The sequence below is a fragment of the Homalodisca vitripennis genome, chromosome 1, assembly GCF_021130785.1.
Source record: "Homalodisca vitripennis isolate AUS2020 chromosome 1, UT_GWSS_2.1, whole genome shotgun sequence".
NCBI classification, from domain to species: Eukaryota; Metazoa; Arthropoda; class Insecta; order Hemiptera; family Cicadellidae; genus Homalodisca; species Homalodisca vitripennis.
This window is the reverse complement of record NC_060207.1, coordinates 40,735,506-40,756,514: the sequence shown is the minus strand read 5'-3', so window position 1 is coordinate 40,756,514 and position 21,009 is coordinate 40,735,506. Positions and strand designations below refer to the sequence as shown.

Sequence of the window (21,009 nt, the reverse complement as noted above, 5' to 3'; positions counted from 1 at the left end):
TATTAAAAGATTTTCTTTTGCAGCATGCCTTTTATTCACTAGATGAATTATATTCATTAGGACAGTCAGTATAACTCATAAACATACAACCCAGGATGTAGTTAAATTTTAGTATTGTATTTCGAATTAAATTGGTACTTTCAAACAGACAATAATCAGCCTTGCAAGTTTAAGCTGAACTTGATATTTATTAGCAAATATTGAATACACTGATTTATTTATACCATAATAACCTGAATAATTCAGGTTTCCAGAAATTGAGGTTATGAACCAATGAAAGCCAAAACACCAAAATTAGGATCTGGCACTGATTTGTATACTAGGATAATACAATGAAACACTTTGTTACAAAAATCATATATTTTGATTTCTTTGGTAAAAAAGTACTAAAAAATAAATAAATAAGGAACATATTTACAACCTAGTATGAATACATTGTGGTAGAGTAATAACTATAAACTGGACTGTCGGTTAGCTTGAGATCACAGATGAGCACTCTTGCAATCGGACAGGTTTACCAGATACTATAACTTCGTCCTTGGGACACAAGTACAACCTGCAAACATATAATTGACATTTAAAATAGAGAAAACAATAACTAATTAACTAGAACTTTCAATATAATAATTAACATTTCTTAATAAAATCAAAATACCAAGAAATTAAGTTTAATTTTGATTTACAACAATTGAGTTTAGTTTTAATTTTATAATTTAGTTTTTACTCAATGCTGTTGATATTTTTAATAGCATCTCTATGAGAAAATGTTTCAAACATTACAACATTTAATTATAAGAGGTTTTGTAATATTTACACTGCTTTATAGTAAAAAAGAGGTCTTTTATAACAACTAATTTTTTAGTTTTATTACAGTTCTTCACAGTCATCTGCAAGGATCATATCCAGCACAATAAGTGAATTAGTCATTAAAGTACTGATATTTAGTGCTCCATCAAAACTCACACAATTTTCAAGAGGATTTCTAACATAGAGTTTATTGTCCAATGCCTCATACAGTAACCACTGGTCAGCCAACGGTTCTTCCGATTTACAAACAACTTATCTACATTAAATAATTCATTGTGTATTTGTAGAAATTCTTATTTTACGACCGTGACATAAAAATAAACATATTACAAAAATCGTTTGATTAACTTAGGACTTTTTAAAATATAGTTTTGTAAATGCAGGAGAATCGTACTTACGTTTGTTTGTGATCAAGGCTGTCAACACGCACAAACTTGACATGCAGAACGGCTCGTTTGAACCTCCAGCTCAGGATGTTAAATGTTGTGTGGTGTGTCCATCGGAGGATAGCACTGGTGACTGACCCAACATTCGGGCCTGCTACAACTTGTCGATGAGAGCTACCTGGTTTGTAATACTGCTCCCTGCAAACATTATTATACTTAACATATAGAATTTATAGTAAACTAAGCATTTCAATTTAGAGTTATGGTTATTTCAAAATATAAAATTGAAAAACCAGTAGCCAGTTAATTTTCTTGATTTTTTTTCTTACATATACTACACACATATAGGATGTTACAAAAATTAATTTTTTCCCAAAATCTTACACAAGGAATGCAGTACAAATATTTTAACAGTTTTAAAATGATTTATTCATATTTACCTGAAACTTTTTATGAATTGATTAATACATTACTTCATGAAAATTCAGACTATAAAATGTGTTTTGTGAGGTAGAGCAAGGGTGACTGTTACTAGAAGCCAGACTGTATTGTTGGTTGTAACGATGTTTCCATAAATACAACAGTAAATTGTTATGTCTATCAGATATTTATGTTATTTTATAAACTTTCCAACATAACAAAGTTTGAAAGTGCTGTATATACCGATATCTATTACATTGCCTTTATTACGAAATAATTTCATTTTGACTATAAATAGCAAACGTTGATCCTTGTTGTTTCCACGTACTGAGATTCTGCTACTCAGCTATTAGATATAAATAAAAAACGTTAACTCTCGCTGTAGGTCTGTATTGTATGTGGAGCAAACGTTGACCTTCACTATAGGCATGTATTGTGTGTGTGTGTGTGAGATTCCACTGCTTAGTTGTTAGATATAAATAGCGAACGATGACCCTTACTGTAGGCAAGTGTGTGTGAGATTCCACTGCTTAGTTGTTAGATACAAATAGCAAACGATGACCCTCACTGTAGGCATGTACTGTATGTGTGAGATATCGCTGTTCAGTTGTTAGATACAAATAGCGAACGATGACCCTTACTGTAGGCACGTGCATGTGAGATTCCACTGCTCAGTTATTAGATATCAATTCCAACTAATTGATTCGTGGCAGTCAGGCATATCTAAAATTTTGGCGGTCATCCAAAATAGACTTGATTCTAACAAACTTTGGATATTCATGTGTATGGGGAAAATATATTTTTAAGGTTACTTTTCTAATTAATGTAATTCAAATTTTAGTTCATAAAACTAATCCCAAATCTGTGAAGACAAGCACATACATATGTCAAGAAAGGTCTTACTAATTTTTCTTATAGTTCTATAGTTTCTTATAGATCTAGCTAGATTTCAGTTTTAGATATTCTTTTATCCGTGTTTGCAAGCAATAAAAAACTGGTGCAAAGTCAATATTTATTGATTTTTTATTTCTTTGTTTACATTCTATAGTAAATGACATCCATAACAAGAGTAGTAAGTCAATCCTCACAACTGATGTTTCACCAGAAATGCCAAAGAGTAAAAATAAAAATTATTGTATAAATTAATGAAGGTTCAAACTGAAAGGAAATTTTGATTGTAATATAAGTTTATGAATAATTTCACTCCTTTTAAAATTAAATTGATCTATTTCATATATTTCGTCCCACATGTACTGCTAAAGCCAAATGCCTGCAAACCTTAACTAATATTAAACGAGCAGAAAGGTCTTATGATTTAGATGTTTCGATGTCTGAAAGATATGCAGCAGTGTGCGGCACAACATGTGTCTACTGAAAATAACGAGCAACGAGAATACTGATTAGAAAAACAAAAGACATTGGGACAGAAGACGTCGTAGGACTTTAGAACTTATTAATTATTTACCGACAAATAAATGTGCCGTTACTGCAGCTGTGCATATCAAGCCTTGGGACCATTTGAAATTTTGTGTAACCATTGCGGTGCATTGCATTTTCCTGAGGAACGGGTTTCTAATTGCATAAATAGAAATTCTTTTGGTGACTGTTCTTTGCATGGACAAATTGTAATGGAGAAACCAAAATTTTCAAATTAATTAGTAGATCTTTTTTTAAACTGTCATCCATATTCGGAAGAGTTTTATACAAAAATAAAAAAACTTAAATGCAACTTTAGCTCTAGCATCCTTTAATGCAGAAGAAAACAGAACAATAGATAGCCATGGCATTTATAGTTTTATCGTTTGCGGAGAAGTATATCATAAAATGAATTCCAAAACACGATTTACCAGAAAAAATACAGAGCAAAGCTCGGTTTCCTGATATTACTATTTTAAGTACACATAAACCCTCTAACAATTTATTTCTATCTGACTGATAAAAAACAGTAAAAATGCAATTCTCAGGTATTTATCTGATCCCAACAAATAATGAGGTAATAAACATTTTGTATTTTCATTACCTAGTCTTAACAATGTCTTAACAATTTGGTGTTCTTACATCCGTTTATGATGTATCAATATTTTTTTTAAAGCTGCCATTTTACCTACAAATAGGTGTAGCGCATCAATTTTATGAAAGGCTTTTACATACGGATTTTCCCACATTTTGGATAACCAAAAGTTAAGAACTATGTTTGTAATTCAGCAAATGCCTTTTCAGAAACTAAAGTAATTTAAACCAAATCAGAAATAAAAGTTCCACATAAAAAATTCAAGTAAACCAACAATTTCTACACTCATACAGAATATATTTTTATATAATTACTTGTATAGGAGAATTGACTCTGTTTTGCCTGCAGTTCCTTGTATCTGGATGTCAAACTCGCCAATCTCTCCATTGTGTTCCCGACTGGATGTGGAATTTGAGATCTCTATGGTGACACGGTACAATGATCCTGCAGCACATTAAACTTAACATTTAGCTTAGAACACAATTTTTCTATCTTACTTTAACAATTTATATGGATAATTTACTTTTAATGATTAAACAATAAACTTGTTAACAATAAATTTATCCTGTTAAAAAATGTATTTGTAAAGAAAAATTAATAATGTTTTATTAGAATGTTAAAAATACAAAGAATTATTTTCAATGAAATTGGAAATAATTTGTTTTGAAAGTCAAAACAGAAACTGATCCAATATAAAAGTACACAGATAAACAATCTGAGTGTACTTACTGCAATAGGGCCAATCTGCACCAGTGATAGTGAACAATTTTACTAAACTTCTATCAGTCTTTTCCCAGTTCTGAAGAATGGACGTGTGAACTGACTGTACAGAGGTCAGTCCAAAATGAGCACAGACTGTACCATTTTTCTGAAAAATAAATAAAAATATTAATTTTTCAGTTTTAACAAACTATACTGACTGATACTTCCAAGTTATGTAAACATACATTAATATATATCCAAAGGAATTTAGATGTTAGGACTATCAATAAAACTAATAATAATCATATTGAACTGATATTTAATTGTGAACCAATATAGCATTTCATTATTTTTTGTAAATAGCTATTTGTACCTTATCTGACTCGCACTCAAAGCAGTCTCCAGCCAGGAACTTCTCCCAACTTTCACATTCCACCGCCAGAAAGTTGCACTGTGTATTGACGGACTCAATGAAGTACTCGTGGCTCCGGACATGGTCACAGCCCAAGAATGTACGGAGACCTGGTTTTGTCAGACCACAAATTGTGTTAGTTTGTATCAGACAGTTGAAATTATATAGACAGTAAATTATATCTAAACCCACAATTTATAATAGTATAGGGGAACATAGTTGTTTATTTTTTATTTGAAAGAAAATTTGAAGAATATTGGAGAGAAATAGGTATTGTCTTATTCAAATTTGTATAAACAATTTTAGAGTTTATTCAGACATTAGACTTATATTCAGATATGATATCTTAGAAAAGATCAATTAAAATGTTATTGGAGAAAACTATACACACAGCTGACATTTTTAGGCCAAAAAAGGATCAAAATATATGTTTTGGCCATTAAGTGTCCCCATCAAAAGTCATATGACTGAAGTGCCACTTGTTTAGAATTTGTAAATGTCTAGGAAGTATAGCAAAATAACTAGCAAGCCGATATTCAAAAATATTTTGTAAGATAGTGAATAATATAACCAGTATGTAATATTTTATAACACCATTTATTTTATGAAAATAGTAGATCACTTAATAAATATGAACTGTATTTCAACATGATTTATCACACAAGCACATGAATATGGGAACACAAATACAACACCAATGATGCTACATTAGAATAATATGTCAAACTGAAATAAAAAAAATTACAAAACGATTCACAGACCAGAGAGGAAGAAGAAAACTAGCATTAATCTTAATTAAAATATTACAAATCATTTTAGGCACTATTTGTACTGTCATTAATAATGACACACCACGACATTTAAAATGTTAAATTTTAATTAAAATATTTTTCTTAAAAGAAGTAGATTTCATATTTTTAAAAAATAAAAAATGCTTGATCTGTTAAATTTTAACTATGCAATGAGTTTAATGTAAGTACCTTTGAAAAAACTGCCCTTCTCTTCGTTTATGTATTTCATAACACCTTCATTACAACCGGGTTGATCAGCTCCTCCATTGGGATAGAAGTCCAAATGTCCAATTGGCTCTTCCATTCCAAGACCTGAAAACCAGTATTCATATAATTTAGAATAACCTTTCAATACTTTCACTGCAGCACTATACTGAGTGATCTGGAGTACTATGTGTTTCTATGCCATAAAGCGTCTGCTGGTCAATGTGTTTTAATGGAGTAACAAAACAGCTTGATACCATTTTAATATTTCAAACTAAACCGAATTAAATTTCTAATAGTATAGGAAAATTCAATTTGCTATTTAAAATCAAAGAATTATAAAAGTGCTTTTATTACACTCATATGAATATAAAGTTTTATTGGATAGCCTATATATGGCTTTTGATTTTGAGAAAAAAAGTACAAGGATTGAGCTTACATCACCCATCTGAGATTGTTTACAAATAGCTCAATTCAAATTAAGTTAATTTTTAAAAGCCATTTCCGTATTATACTTCAAATTAAAGTCGATCAGCTTCAAACATTCTAAGTATTTAGTAATATTGATAGTAAAATTGAATCTACATTGAAAACAACTTCTAAAAGATGACTTTGAGACAGATATTTTATTTACTATCCAAGTGTTTTAAATTTCAAAAAATATGATTGAGCTAGTCTCATGTACTTTTTACACTATGTTCACTTTTTACAATTTTTAAATTTTGGGCTATTAATTTTAGTATAGGCTTATGGCAAATCACTGCCAACAAAATACGTGGGTTGTCTTTTTTCAACCTCCGATCTGATGCCGTGATGGCCACACACGTGGCAGGTCCGTGGTGTGTGCAGTAGTCAGCAGTAATGTTGTAAGTAAGTGGTGTAAAAAGCCAAAGATGTTGACTGACACCAACAAAAATCGCCAAATGGAAAGCGATTCAGCTTTCACATTTGTTGAATTGATACTTGAATTTGACATTTGGCCTCTTTAAACTTTTGACACGATTACGCACAACACCATCACTCATAATGTTTTCTCTATAAACATGGCACATTCTCTAATGGATTTCTGCTGCACTATTCTCTTCTGCTTGTAGGAAAAGAATATCACTTCTCAATTTACATTTGGCAGGAGAATCAATAGAGGCGGCCATGTTTATGCAACTGCAGCTCACTGCAAACTAACTACTTGAACTAGACAGTGACAAATGTAGCAGGGAAGATGCGCAATCGACTTCCAAATGCACCGAGGACCTGCCACGTGTCTGGCCGTCGTAGTGTGAGATCGGAGGGTGAAATAAACCACTATTGTAGCATATATCAAAATTTTAATAGATTAACAAAATTAAATAAACTCACCTCCTTGAATAAAAGGTGTTGTGTCTGAGTGGATGATATCTACAAATATAGCATCTGAAGGGTCCAAACGTACAATTGGATCCGTCTTGCTGAAATGAGGCTCTGCAGGGTCCAGTCCTGAGGTCATATTCAAATGTGAATATTGTTACTTAATGTAACATTTTTTTATTTATTAAGTATCTTATTTACTAAGGTACATGCTAAAAACTCTATTGAACTGTTTATCTCGCATTATAATTAAATCATGACTAATAATAAAATGGAAGTATGACAGAAAAACTTCAGTAATGAATAAAAATGTCATTTATTTAATGGCTAACATGACATTACCAAATTTATGCTATTAATGAATATAGTGTCCACTAAATACAATACAGCATTTCAAATAGAATAAGTTGTAATATTATTAGCATAATAGATTTATTAAATTAACAATGAATTTTCAACTATAAAAAATAAATGGATAGCCAAACAAATATTTCATGTACTTTTAAGCCTTTACTTAATACAAATATTAAAAAAAAAAAATAATAATTATGTCCACTAAATAAAATACTGCTTTTGTTAACTGTTAGATAAGAGGATTTGCAATCATAGAATAGATCATCCTCTACCACCATCAATGTGTAGTCAGTATGTTTACGAGAAGTAAATACAAGTGAACTCTTGAGTACACAACAAACTAAAGTGAGTGCATCATGCCTAGATAAGAATATTTGACCACACACAACATTTTCTTCTCCAGTTCATTAAGCAAATTTTTGTATTTTTCCGTTACTTTCATATATACAGACACTGGCATGATGTGAAACACAAAAGTCAAACACTTGCCTGTTATCCTTCCTAGAGTTAATCCGAAATTGGTCTTGAGATTGTATCCTACATATCCAGAGAGGTGAGCTCCCAGACTGTGTCCAATCATATGACAGAACTCTGGCTTGACACCAACCTGGTCCTGTGTAAAAATGTTTCATGGTTGTTTACAAACTAGTATGTACACGGTATTCAGTGTTAGTTTAATGTACCAGATAAGGGACATGTACATTTAACAATTAGACTGAAAATTCAAATTTTTACAAAATAACAAGAAAATTTAATAATTGCACTAACTCCTCTCAAACTGATAATGAAAACTTACGTAATCAAGATTGTCTTTCATCAGTTAAAAGTACAATTCACAAAAGACAAACCAAATTGTTTTTCAGTAGTGACCTTCATTTTATCAGTTTCATAACTGATCCTAACTGACCTCTACTTTGTCAATGGAATTCTAAAATTTCCCAAACTGATTATGTTTGCATACTATTGCATTAATAATCATATTATGATTTAATTAAATAAAGATTTATCGATTTAATTACAAACTAAGAGTTTAAATTAATCAATATTACTGTATAATGAATCCATATTTTTTAAACCATATAATTTAAGAGAGGGGAAAGAATACATTAAAAATAAATTACTTGTGTTTGTAAATATACTGAAATGATAAAGTGGTGTATAAGAGTAGCAAAAAATATAATAGAATTAATCAAAATAAACTACTGGTACAATACAACAAGAATAAAAAATGTTTACAAAACATTTTAATATTTGATTTTCTTAAATCACCATAAACATTTTGAGTTTAAAAATTTGTTTTAGCTATCATTTGCATTTCATTGACATTAACCAGTGATTAATAACCAAGTTCATATAATACAAGCAAAACTAAACATAAAAAAGTAGATATTCTATTGTGAGCACAAACGAGAAATATTCCTAGATTTTATCATCCCTAAGTCATTAGTTGACAGAAGTCAGAGACTACTTACAGACATGGCTTTAATGAGCAAAGCTGTGATTGTGCCTACTAGTCGGATATTGGCCACTGCCTGGGTGTAGGGAGGTTCTGATCCTGAGCCCCAGTCCACCACAACTACATTGGCATCATACCGACGCAACAATTCAGCTGTCAACCTCTACAACACACATAATACTTATTATTTTTAGACTTAAGTGACCAGTGTCATAAAAACTAATATAAGTTTTCCGATTGACACCATGTCAAAACATTATTCAAAATGAAATTCTTGAAATATTTTGACCTCGCCTTGGGAGTCATCTACAGTCAAAAGATGCTGAAAGTGGCTCACCACAGCAAAGCCAATATACTTCAAGAATTTAATCATGTAAGCAATATTTTTGACATAGAGTGAACTGGAAAACTTAAATGTTAGATATGGATGTAATAGTTTTATAGAACTATTATCATTGTATTATATTTATTATCTGAAATGTTGTAAATATTAAATAGTAGTGCAGCAGGTCTATGTACTAAAACTAAAATCAAAATATTTAATTAAAATATAAACTGCCAATTTTGTTTGTTTTTTTTTCCTTTTTTGTCTAATTCATAAAGCTTTATAAACTTGGGTGAAAGGAAAATCAATCTATAATTTTGATGCTTCTTAATTTTGTTCTTTTCTAAATACTAAATACTAGATATCCAATGGTAATTCCATATGACACTTATGAATATTTCCATCACAATAGAAAACATTTCCTAATGTGTTTATGCACAAATTTACATAGAATTGGATTCTATTAGTCTAGAAGAATAATGAACTCTCAATCAAGGACACAGCTAGGTTTATAAAAGACTACTTTGCAATGTGATTTTATAACTGCTATCAATGAACAAATATTCTGTTTTAAGTTTTTTTATGATAAATATTTGCATTGTTAATAGACTGAATATTAATTAGGTAAATCTATAGTGATAGACTCTAGATAATATTAAAATAACTCACCCTAATCCAAGGACGGTCACCACCCTCTAAGAATCCATGAGAAATGAAATAAACCCTCTGAGTGGGTATGAGGTACGACTTGTAGATAGTACTTGGAATGGAATATGACAAGTGTTGGCACTGGAGTGGATTTTTCCGTGTAAAAAGACAATAGTTGGGAGCTACCTTCTCTGGACTTTGAGGGAAATTGGAGACAGGTCTAGACACATCTGTCCATGGATAGTTTATCGAGTAGCACCCCAAACCATCATAGCACCGTTCATCACCTTCTGTAAGACATAGGCCAAAGATAAAATAAAATAAAATTAAATTAATTATGTTCTTGTGAGAATTATAAAGAACATTATGTTCTCATTCATGTTCTTGTGAGATATATGAAAAAAGCTCCTGAATTAGAACACTCGATTGATATTATTGTTACAAAAATTTGAACTGTACTGCATCAAATTTTATGGTGACTATGAGTCATTAAACAAGATATTAATAAGTATTGCTTACTTAACCATTTTTTGCAGTATAAAACACAATACTGAAATGGAGTTCAGCACATTTTTCTCAACAGAAAATAAGTTTGTGAAAACAAAAGTCACATTTCAACAAATTTACTTCAACAAATTATAGATAATTTTAAATGTAATTGAAATTTAAATTACTATTATTAATTTAGGATTAAATACCACCAGTCACTAACATTGTTAACATTAATTTTAACCTTTAGTTATTTCACATGATTTTGTAAAATTTACTATATTGTTAACATGTAAATTGTACATCAATTCCTTAATTATGTACCTTATTTCGGCTTCTTAAGACTTTTGTGTGTTCTTATTTAGATTACAAAAACTCCCATTTTTAGTTTTGCAGCTTCATCTATTTATTATTATAGTATAATTAAAATGATAATCACTTAATTTTGAATTTGTATTATAAAATTCAAACGATTCATGTGTTTATCAAAAGAACCTCAGTTTATTTACAATATAAGAACTTATTCCCTAATATTGGATAAATATTAAAAGAGTTGAATTTTTCAATAACTTTTTTTATACATTAGAAATAAAATGTTCAAAAACAAAATCAATTTTTTAGTATATTCTACTTTTACACAACGTCACAAAATGACCCAAGTGATCTCTAGTGGACTGTAGACCAAGTTTTGGTAGATTAACTTGGAATAACAATTCTTATTTACGTCATAACTGCAAGTGAAGTGTGACTGATAACGCAGTTTAGCCTTTCCCTATCACTTGGGTACAAAGTACAGAAATTTTATGAACCAGTAAATGAATTTGATAGTAAAGTTTTTAAAGAGTGTTTATCATCCAAAATGATTTCTAAATGTTATCCTTATTAGAGAATATACAAATTAGGAAGTATTCTTGAGTTCTTATCAACATGCTTATTTTATCACAAGACTCAATTACAAGATCTGTGCTGACCATTACTTCTCAGCACTAGAGTGAGGGGTGCTAGCTCATATAATTGTGATGTCCAATAAAAAGCACTGTTTCTATCGTGACAAGACACTAAAAATAAATAAGCTTAAAAGCAGAAACATTTTCACGTTAAAAGTTATTATGAGAAGAAAAGTATTTTTTCTAACAAAATAACCATTTCTTGAAGCCTTATTATTTTACATACTTATTTGTAATGAGAATGTCTATATTAACACTTCCTTACCTTCACCACTGTTTACTTTATACAGTGTGTTTGATTCAATTTCTGAACTTGGATAATTCCATTTTGTATCATTAGGTGTGTTTGTATTTGCCAGATATAAAATTGTCTGAAGGAGAACTGCGTTTGTTCCGTTCAGCATAGTTTTAAAATTTATACTATGTTTCTATGTCAAAACAAAATTTATAGTGAAACAGCTTTTTGTATTCTGAAACAAAACAATTTCATAATATTATGAGTTACATAAAGAGATAAGATATAAACAGTGTACTTAAAATAGTATTTAACATAACTTTATTGTCAAAATTTACGTTTTATACTAATTTATTTTTGTAGCATTAATGAATTCAAAACTTAAAAGTTTTAAAATATAACAAAGATTTCTTATTAATGTTACACAATTCTATACATATTTCTACCCAATGTTTATATAAATTTATCTATATAAACTATAACGATACTAATATAAGTTTTGAATAAAATAGCAGAGCATAAAAGTAACATTTTCAAAATAGTTTCACTACTATAAAGGTTACATTTTACTTTTAATGTTTTTGATTACGGTAAAAAAATGTAATAACATATTTTGGGAAATTTGGTGATGCAGATTTAAGCAAGCATTGGAAGGTAATGTAATAATGAATAGAAATTATTTAACCAAAAATTATATATATAAAAAGAAAGTTAAATTATGTTTAAGGTCCATTATTCTCAATGATCATTAAAAAAGGTAACGTAATTAATGACATTTTCCATCAATGGATGGTAAATGTTTGCCAAAAAATTAGATGACGAAATTTGAACGTTTCATATACAGCGAATAATTTATGTATTAATAGTAAAGTTGTTGTTGAAAGTTATTTGACCGCTGCAGGAAATTTATATACTCATCTGTACTTGACTTCACAACAAAATGTCAGCTACGTATTAAAAACCTACAAATATGAAAAAGCTTTACATGTTACAACCACTATAAAATAACTTGGTTTGCTTAATAAAAGACATTTACTTTTTTTGAAGTCAATTCATGGAAAAAAATGTCTTACTTGTATTACAATGCAAGACCAGAAACTACATTAAGATGACTAAGCTTTTGAGAATTATAATAATCAAATTTTCTTAAATCCATTATCTATTATATCTTATTATTTATTTTAGAATGAAATATAAGGAGTTGGTAAGTTTAAGTTACCACAGTATATTTAAATGTGAGTAGATTTATAACAAAATTGGGTTAAACCATCTCAAATTTACAAAACATAGGAGAACTGGTTTTCAAGGTAGCTTGGGTGTTAGTCATTGACCTCCAAGAATTAATGACAACGCAGGTTTCATTCCTGACTGACGTCAATACAACTCTTATCTGCCCAGCACTGAATCTGCACACCATCTGGCTCACCTTTCATATGTGTGAGCTAATATATCTGTATTACATATGCCCACAAATATATGCCAGACATCAACAAATTTTAAAACTTATCACAATCTCAGATACAAGGGTTAATTGATTATTTTTATATTTATGTACAATTAGAACAAAATTTCCCATTTTTATAAAAATAATCATTCAAGTTTTGAAACAAAATACAAATTTTCTTAAATAAAAGTGAAAAATTTTCTTTGCTTGCTCAAGTACTACTATGGTGGTACCCATATAATAAGTTTTATGTAACAATATATAAAGCACATTATGTTCTTTAAATTTATGCAAACAAAATTTAATGTCTGTAATCTTAAATTTTGCATAGACCAGTTTAGGATTATAGATTGTGCATTTACTAATAAAAAACAATTTTCAAATACGGTACTTTCAAGAGTTAGCTATACGGTATAACAGCAGTTCAGTTAATGCAAAACACTATGTTAAAAATTGCCTACAAATGTACTTCAGTTAGGTATTGATAGGCTCAAATATAGCCCACCAACAACTAGTGGGTCAGGAATGTCATGTGATAGATCAGGTGTCCAGCCCACATCGTTTTTAACACACATCTATTCTCAACAACTGTTAGGAACTTCAACAAGCACAGTATTGTACATTGCTTACAACAAGTAAAATCATAAACTAAAATTAAGAAGTAAATTTCTGGTACGCACCACAAAATTAATGTTATTGTAAGATATTTACCTAAACACGTTTATAATGTAAATGTGTATGTAATGGTATTTCAGCCAATAATATATAATATATTTCTTCATCATATATATTATAATATATATATCATAATATATTTAATTTTATATTTAGTTATATGTTAGAACTTCACTATCTAATAGGACTACTATAACTAATATATTAAGAAAATAAGTAACCTTCAATCACTTTTATTGCCACTAATTATTGCACACACATGCCATGATCATATATCATAATATACGTATGTCTGTATGGAGTGGTATTTCAGCCAATAATATATAATATATTTCATCATATATATATTATTATATATATATATATATAATATATTTAATTTATATATTGTTTGAAATTCACACTGAATAGGACTACTATAACTAATATATTAAGAAAATAAGTAACCTTCAATCACTTTTATTGCCACTAATTATGCCATGATCACAGTCATAATATACATATATACAAGTCTGTATGGAGTGGTATTTCAGCCAATAATATATAATATATTTCATCATATATATTATAATATATATATCATAATATATTTAATTTTATATTTAGTTTGAAATTCACTGAATAGGACTACTATAACTAATATATTAAGAAAATAAGTAACCTTCAATCACTTTTATTGCCACTAATTATGCCATGATCACAGTCATAATATACATATATACAAGTCTGTATGGAGTGGTATTTCAGCCAATAATATATAATATATTTCATCATATATATTATAATATATATATCATAATATATTTAATTTTATATTTAGTTTGAAATTCACTGAATAGGACTACTATAACTAATATATTAAGAAAATAAGTAACCTTCAATCACTTTTATTGCCACTAATTATGCCATGATCACAGTCATAATATACATATATACAAGTCTGTATGGAGTGGTATTGAATATGTCCTGAAAAAGCCAATCCCATTCAATGAAATTTTAAGTACAGACGCAGTTTATATTAATTATCAGCTATTTTTCAATGTAGACAAACTTGTGTGTGTGTTTTTTTTTTAACTTACACAATGTCAGGTATATTCATGTCCATAATGGTGCTCTGCACATGGAGAGATATTTGTGATTAAGTCAATATTGTTTTTATTTCAAATTTACTGGCCTTTTAAGATAATTTCCTTGAAGGCTCCATAAGGAATTGTGAAATTTAATAAATGTGGTTAGTGCAAAATTAGTGGAATTGTACATATTGGACTATTATGTTATTACATACTAATCCAATATTATGAGAATCAGAGAAATTCAACTAAAGATTTAGTGATATGAATTATTTATTTAAATGGGATTTGAAACAAAAGACATATAATATGACAGTAAGTTGTTAAATATTGTATGTACTAACATGCATACAAAGAGCATATATCAAGATGTTATAATTAATAAGTACTATAATTATATTAAAATATTGTACAAATTCAACTAAACATAAAAAACACAATATTTAATGGTTAACACTTTTAACTCCTCAGATTTGGACGGCTCGAAAATATGCTCCTCCAAATTGGCACTGACTGAAATAATGTATATTAGGCATCTAACGTAATAGTAATATAAAAAATCCTGTTTCAAAATTATATAAGTATTTTCATAGCCTATTCATATTTATAAAAGATACATATTTTTATATTTACATTAAATATACTTACAATGCTGAAAAATAAGACGCAAATGTTATAACAGAAAAATTGCTTAGTATTAAAAACAACAAACAAAACTACTGTACACAATAACTGGTGCACTTTAAGTACCTCCTCCCAACCTACTGAATGTTGTGATGAGGGAAGCTCTTTTAAAAGGAATGCGTGACGTAAAAAAAACTAACAGATAGCGTGGGTAGTAATAACATTGCCCAATCAATCCACATCTATAACTTGAACTTCAGCCTGTTCAAAGTCTCTCTTTCAGTTAATAATACAATCAAAATTTTGCACACTGACCTTTATTATCAGCAATAATTTTACGAAAGAATTTGTGATAGTATTTGCTTAAAAACAATACAGTACAATAATATTGAAGATTAATTTTATAAACAACAAATTTATTTTATCGAATCGTATGTACAAACCAGATTATATCAAAATTGATCTTTGTTTGAGATTTTTACACAAATATTTTTAAAAGTACATTGGTACTGTAATTTAAGGATAATTACAGTCACTATTTATTCGAAACAGAAATAAAATTGTTTGGTAATAATTTTGTCATTCCAAGTAGATAAAATTAGAAAGTATTAACTTACATAGTTGTTTATATTTTATCAGATAAAGCATGACATTGGTGTAAGCATTCAACAAAACCATAACTTTTTAAAAGATCATTAAAACCCATAACCTACATAAAATTTTGACAATTAAGGCAGAATAATTTAATATCAAAGTGTTGTTACAACAGGCTAAAACAACTGCCAAATCTGTCACAACTTCTTACCCTTTACATATGTATATAAAAGTACTATAGGACCTAAATTTAAAAATCCTAAATAATACATTTTTTGGGTTAAAATGTTTTTAAATTAATCCTGTATAGATTGATGTTTAAATTTTTTAAGTATGGGATATATTTGTAAATTTTAAATATTATATTGTGTTTTTTACAGATTGGGTGTCATATAGGTGATGAAATGTAGATCTAACATTTATTTCAATCCATTTCATGAAATATACACCTGTTTAAAGTTGAAAAATTAAGTGTCAAGAAAGATTTTAATGTTTTCTTATTTTGATATCCTAAACTAATTTCTGTTATATTGGTTACTCATCCTGTACACAAAATTACATGATATTAAAAATAAATTAACTACCTGTAATTTATTGGTAATTTGTTTTACTTTATTTTATTTTACAATTGAATACTTGATTTTCATCAGCTGTTTACAACAGAAATAAATATTTCATAAACACTGCAATTTTCAACTTTTCAGTTACACAAGTCTAGTAATCTATTCTCAGAAATCAGACAAATACTTTTTCTAATTTAGGTTTACTAGATTCTCGAAATCAATCTGTGTTACAATATTATTGAAATCAAACGTCTGAATGATGTCAGGACAAGTAATGTTAGATGTGTCTGACCTCACAGTAAGTAAACATGTCACACTATTACAGTTACACACTACTGTTAAGAATGATTTTGAATTAATGGATTAAACTGACTAGGACACTTCAAAAACCATAACAGATTAAAACAAAACTTTAACAGAGGGAAAATATTACTTGATCACAAAAATACTGAAATCCTTATTATTAGAGAACACTTATGAAGACATAAACACCAAATACTTTAATGATTATTATAAAACTCTTGCATTTTCACTTCCCTTAGAGTTTTTAACCTTCAAAAGGCATACATATATTTTTTCCTTCAACAAGTACACAGGGATCTACTTGACCCAATTTTAAAAACACACTTAAAAATATAAATAAATTGTATTTATAAAAGTTTTGTTTGTTTTCTTAGACTATTAGTGTGTGCGAGCTTTAATATATTAGTTAAACACATTAAATATAACAATTATAAGTTTTTTTTTCTAAAAAATGCTGTTATTTTGAGGGAAAAATGTAAACTCTTTAAATACAGCCACGTATATGAGTTTTTTAAAAGTTTTAGATGCAAAGCTACACAGTAAATAACACTTTATTATATATAGAAACAATGTATAGATGTACTTATTCCATTGCAGTTATGACCTATCTTACACAAAATCACAAACATAAGCATCACTTTACCATACCAATATAGGCCATAAATTTCAAAACACTGGTTTTATAATTTTTTTTTTATTGGCTATTGATTAAAAATTGTCTTTGTTGAATAAGGAAAATTATATAAATTATTCAAAAAAATAACCACAAAAAGAACATTACAACCAATATAGTCAAATACAGACAATGAGGAAAAACATCCTTAAATTGCACACAGGGGCCACCAGACCCCAAGACAAGTAAAACTGTTGGTATTTATTTACAATACCGTGACCATGAAAAATGGACTTTTTTTCATGGATTGGGCATTTATAGCCAAGTATTATTATCACAGGTGCATATAAACTGGGGGGAAAGTATATCATTGTATTATATTGATGCCTTTCGGGCATTATTGCATTAAAGATGGAAAATAACCGACAAAATTTTGTCGAACAACACTTGGAGGGTTAAGGGTCAGGGGCATCACGTGATCTGGGATTCGAATTTTGCAAGCTCGAGTTAATTTTTTTTCTAAAAGAGCAAGCAGTGCGCAGCACTGCGCAGCGGGCAGGCATCGTTGACAGGATTAACGTCATAATTTCAGTAAAATTGCCAGAGGTACTATCAAAAACAGAGTTTTCAGAGGATTTCAAAAAATCGTAACTCCTTTAATTTTCATTGCCGACGAATTTTTTCTTCACTATTGTTTTCAGGGAAACTTGTAACTTAGTTTTCAGGAAAAAAAAATGAACATACCTTTCCATGGTCACGATATTGTAAATTGATACCAAACTGTTTATTACTCAGCTGATAGCCGGCAAGTTAGGGGGCCTAGTGATGCCAAATAAAATTACATGAGTATCAAAATTTTCCATGACAAACTTAAACTGAGATATATGAAAACAAAATTTATGTGGGGTCCTGTGGATCTCAGTGTGATTTTTAAAGGTTGAGGGACAGTGACTAGCCTATGCTGTTTTAATACTTTTGTACTTTCATTTAAATTACGTGTTCACAACAAATTTATAAATTTGGGTAACCCCTATTCGAATATTACACAAATTTATAGCTGATATCCCAACTAGCGAAGTGAGTTATACAATAGGTGAGTTATTTACTGTGGTCTAATATAAATTTCTTATTTTACTAAACAATAATACCTCAAACTCTTGACAGAAAAGAAAGAAATTAAAATGACAATACTTAATAATTAATCCACAACCGTGTTGAAGAATCTCTTAAGATGTTCACAACAGCGGCTTATTTCCGGACATTTTTATTTGCTGTAGAATTTTTCAATAATGATGACAAAAAACTGTAATAAAAAAAATCTAAATACGAGATAAATAACAAGAAATGTATGTAGGCTTCACAATTTTACACAAAAAACAATTATTTCAATATGTTTTTTTTTTCAATTTTTCTCTGTGTACCCTAAACAAGGGCACCTAAACAAATAATTTAACTCAAAAATTAAGCAATCGTGTTGCTGGAATGGGATACACGATAGTCTACGTTATTTATTTAAGCGCGGGACACATTTAACAAACAACCAAGACAGGCAAATGATATAACACAATAAGAAAATGCGTAGCAATGTCTACCCCCCAATGCGTTTTACAAAACTGAAAATTATGAACAAGGCAACTGATATCTGAGACTTACGAGGACGAGGAGTAAGTCTCAAACTTAATATCAAACCTAAGGAGGAGTTTGTGTATTAATGAAATATAAGCAAGATTCCCCTTCAACTTGATAGCCACCCTCAGTATTGTCTAACCTATACTAATCACTTCCTTATGCAAACCACTTTTAAAAGCAAGTTCATTCTAGCCATAAATGTAAAAGTATCTTTACCATTGAAAATAAAATAAATGAAATATTACTCTGAACATTGCTGGTGATGTAACCACTGGACTTATAATAAGAGTATGATAAGCGGACCCGGTTTTTTTAATCAAATGATATTTAATCATTATACCCATCAACCAATAGTAATTAATTTGAACAATAACTACATTATCTACACCAACTGTACACGCATTTTCATATTCTAAACACAATTTGTTTTATAAGTAGACCTAGGCCTAACTTCTTTTATATAAAAAAAATTAGAAAACTATAGAAAATAACACTAACACATGAGTGAACTGTTTCTTCCTTAGTTTCAAAATGTTTCTTTTATTGTTGTTTTCCTTATTATTTAAATGCCATTTTGTAATGTCTTAATTTTTTGTTTGATTTATTATATGGTTATGGTTTATTTATCATTTATAAATAATTCATTTTACGTAATTGTTTAAACTATTCCTTTTGTGCACAATTTGAAAAATGTCACTTTAATTTAGTTATTATATATATTCGATTTATGGTTATGTTATTTGATACAAGTATCAGTGATTGTAATAAGCGATATAAAACCAGGTCCGCTTATCGTACTCTACCCCTTATGTCTAACATTCTGTATTTGAACTGAAGATTGCAGAACACCTTCCCTGCTACATGAGACACATATACTACTGCCTAGTGGATAGTTGGAACATCTATTTTACTACCTGGTAGTCACTGTTTTTAATGAACTACACTATTGTTGAATTAAAATAAGGTCTATTTGAATCCAACGCAAGCAATGAGAAGATCTAAGAATTAAAGGCACAAGATTGGGATGTTGGTTAAAGACTAACAAATAACAATTAGTGATTTGTATCTTTTCATAGAACTATGCTGTAGCAAAACCAAACTTTGCAAAAGTTAAAAATAAATTTACAAGTAATAGGAAACATTTTGGTATTTTGCTTTATCAAATAAAATAAATCAACAAAACAAAACATTACACTCACCCAAAATAGCAGCCACGATCGTTCTAAAATATTAAGGTAACTAACTCTTGCCACTAGGAACTTATTTTCTTTATAAAAAGAATAAACATACTTTAATTACTAACACTAAATAACAAAATAACAACCTCAGTTCAGTTATAATAGGACGAAGACTAGTAACTCCTGAAGATTGAAGACTGAGCGGAATTGAAAGTTTTTAGTTTTGATTCAAGTTCCCCATCCCACCCGTCTGCCTTTCCACCAATAAGAGTGGCGCATTCTTTACATCACCTGATGTACAGTCACGACCAGTAGAGCGCCAAACCATTCAAATCAATCGGATTGGATAACCTTGAGCTGAATTGGAATGTACCTGAGGGAATGACGAACTAATCATGAATGATGACGTTAATTCACCTGATCATTAACTATTTCCAACCAGGTAAATTAACCATTGATACTGCTATTTGAAACAGATAATAATCCTTTCCATTCTTACGAAATGGAGAAAATTATAATATCAGAGGCAATTGATTGATAATATAAAGAAGAATTTATATTATTCATGTATTAGAATATGTTTTTATATTATAATAGCAAATGTCTGGAATTTTTCTGTAATTTCTTTAAGGTCAACTAGATTGTTTGTATGATGAAATTGTACTACAATTTTGTACAATATGGTGAGTAGTGATTTTTTTAATGCGCTCGAACATTATTAAGTCTATTACGTTGCCTATCTCCTTACTCATTCCTCTTCTCAAAATATAGTTGTATTAAAAATC

General features: G+C 29.2%; 1 protein-coding gene across 2 annotated transcripts; it reads right to left on the bottom strand.

Annotated features, from left to right (window-relative positions):
• Nucleotides 1-341: 341 nt before the first annotated feature.
• On the bottom strand, nt 342-20,456 carry LOC124360275 (pancreatic lipase-related protein 2). 2 transcript variants are annotated; one of them, XM_046813739.1, is made up of 12 exons: nt 20,246-20,456; nt 11,562-11,766; nt 9,882-10,150; nt 8,904-9,050; nt 7,921-8,044; nt 7,090-7,206; nt 5,719-5,841; nt 4,700-4,848; nt 4,354-4,492; nt 3,939-4,068; nt 1,206-1,391; nt 342-556 (listed from the first exon to the last, which is right to left on the bottom strand). In XM_046813739.1, exons 2-12 carry the CDS (start codon nt 11,698-11,700, stop codon nt 472-474), a joined length of 1,608 nt encoding a protein of 535 aa, XP_046669695.1. In that variant the 5' UTR covers nt 11,701-11,766; nt 20,246-20,456; the 3' UTR covers nt 342-471. The 2 variants fall into 2 exon arrangements, with proteins under 2 accessions (XP_046669695.1, XP_046669704.1); XM_046813748.1 differs by lacking the exon at nt 20,246-20,456 and adding an exon at nt 15,369-15,511.
• Nucleotides 20,457-21,009: the final 553 nt, after the last annotated feature.

Excerpts from the sequence above, each read along its gene's own strand:
- LOC124360275 (XM_046813739.1), bottom strand. The coding sequence starts at position 11,700 with ATGCTGAACGGAACAAACGCAGTTCTCCTTCAGACAATTTTATATCTG. Across the intron at positions 9,051-9,881 it reads GTGACCGTCCTTGGATTAGG|AGGTTGACAGCTGAATTGTT; the intron begins GTGAGTTATTTT and ends TGTGTGTTGTAG. Across the intron at positions 557-1,205 it reads AGCCTTGATCACAAACAAAC|GTTGTACTTGTGTCCCAAGG; the intron begins GTAAGTACGATT and ends ATATGTTTGCAG.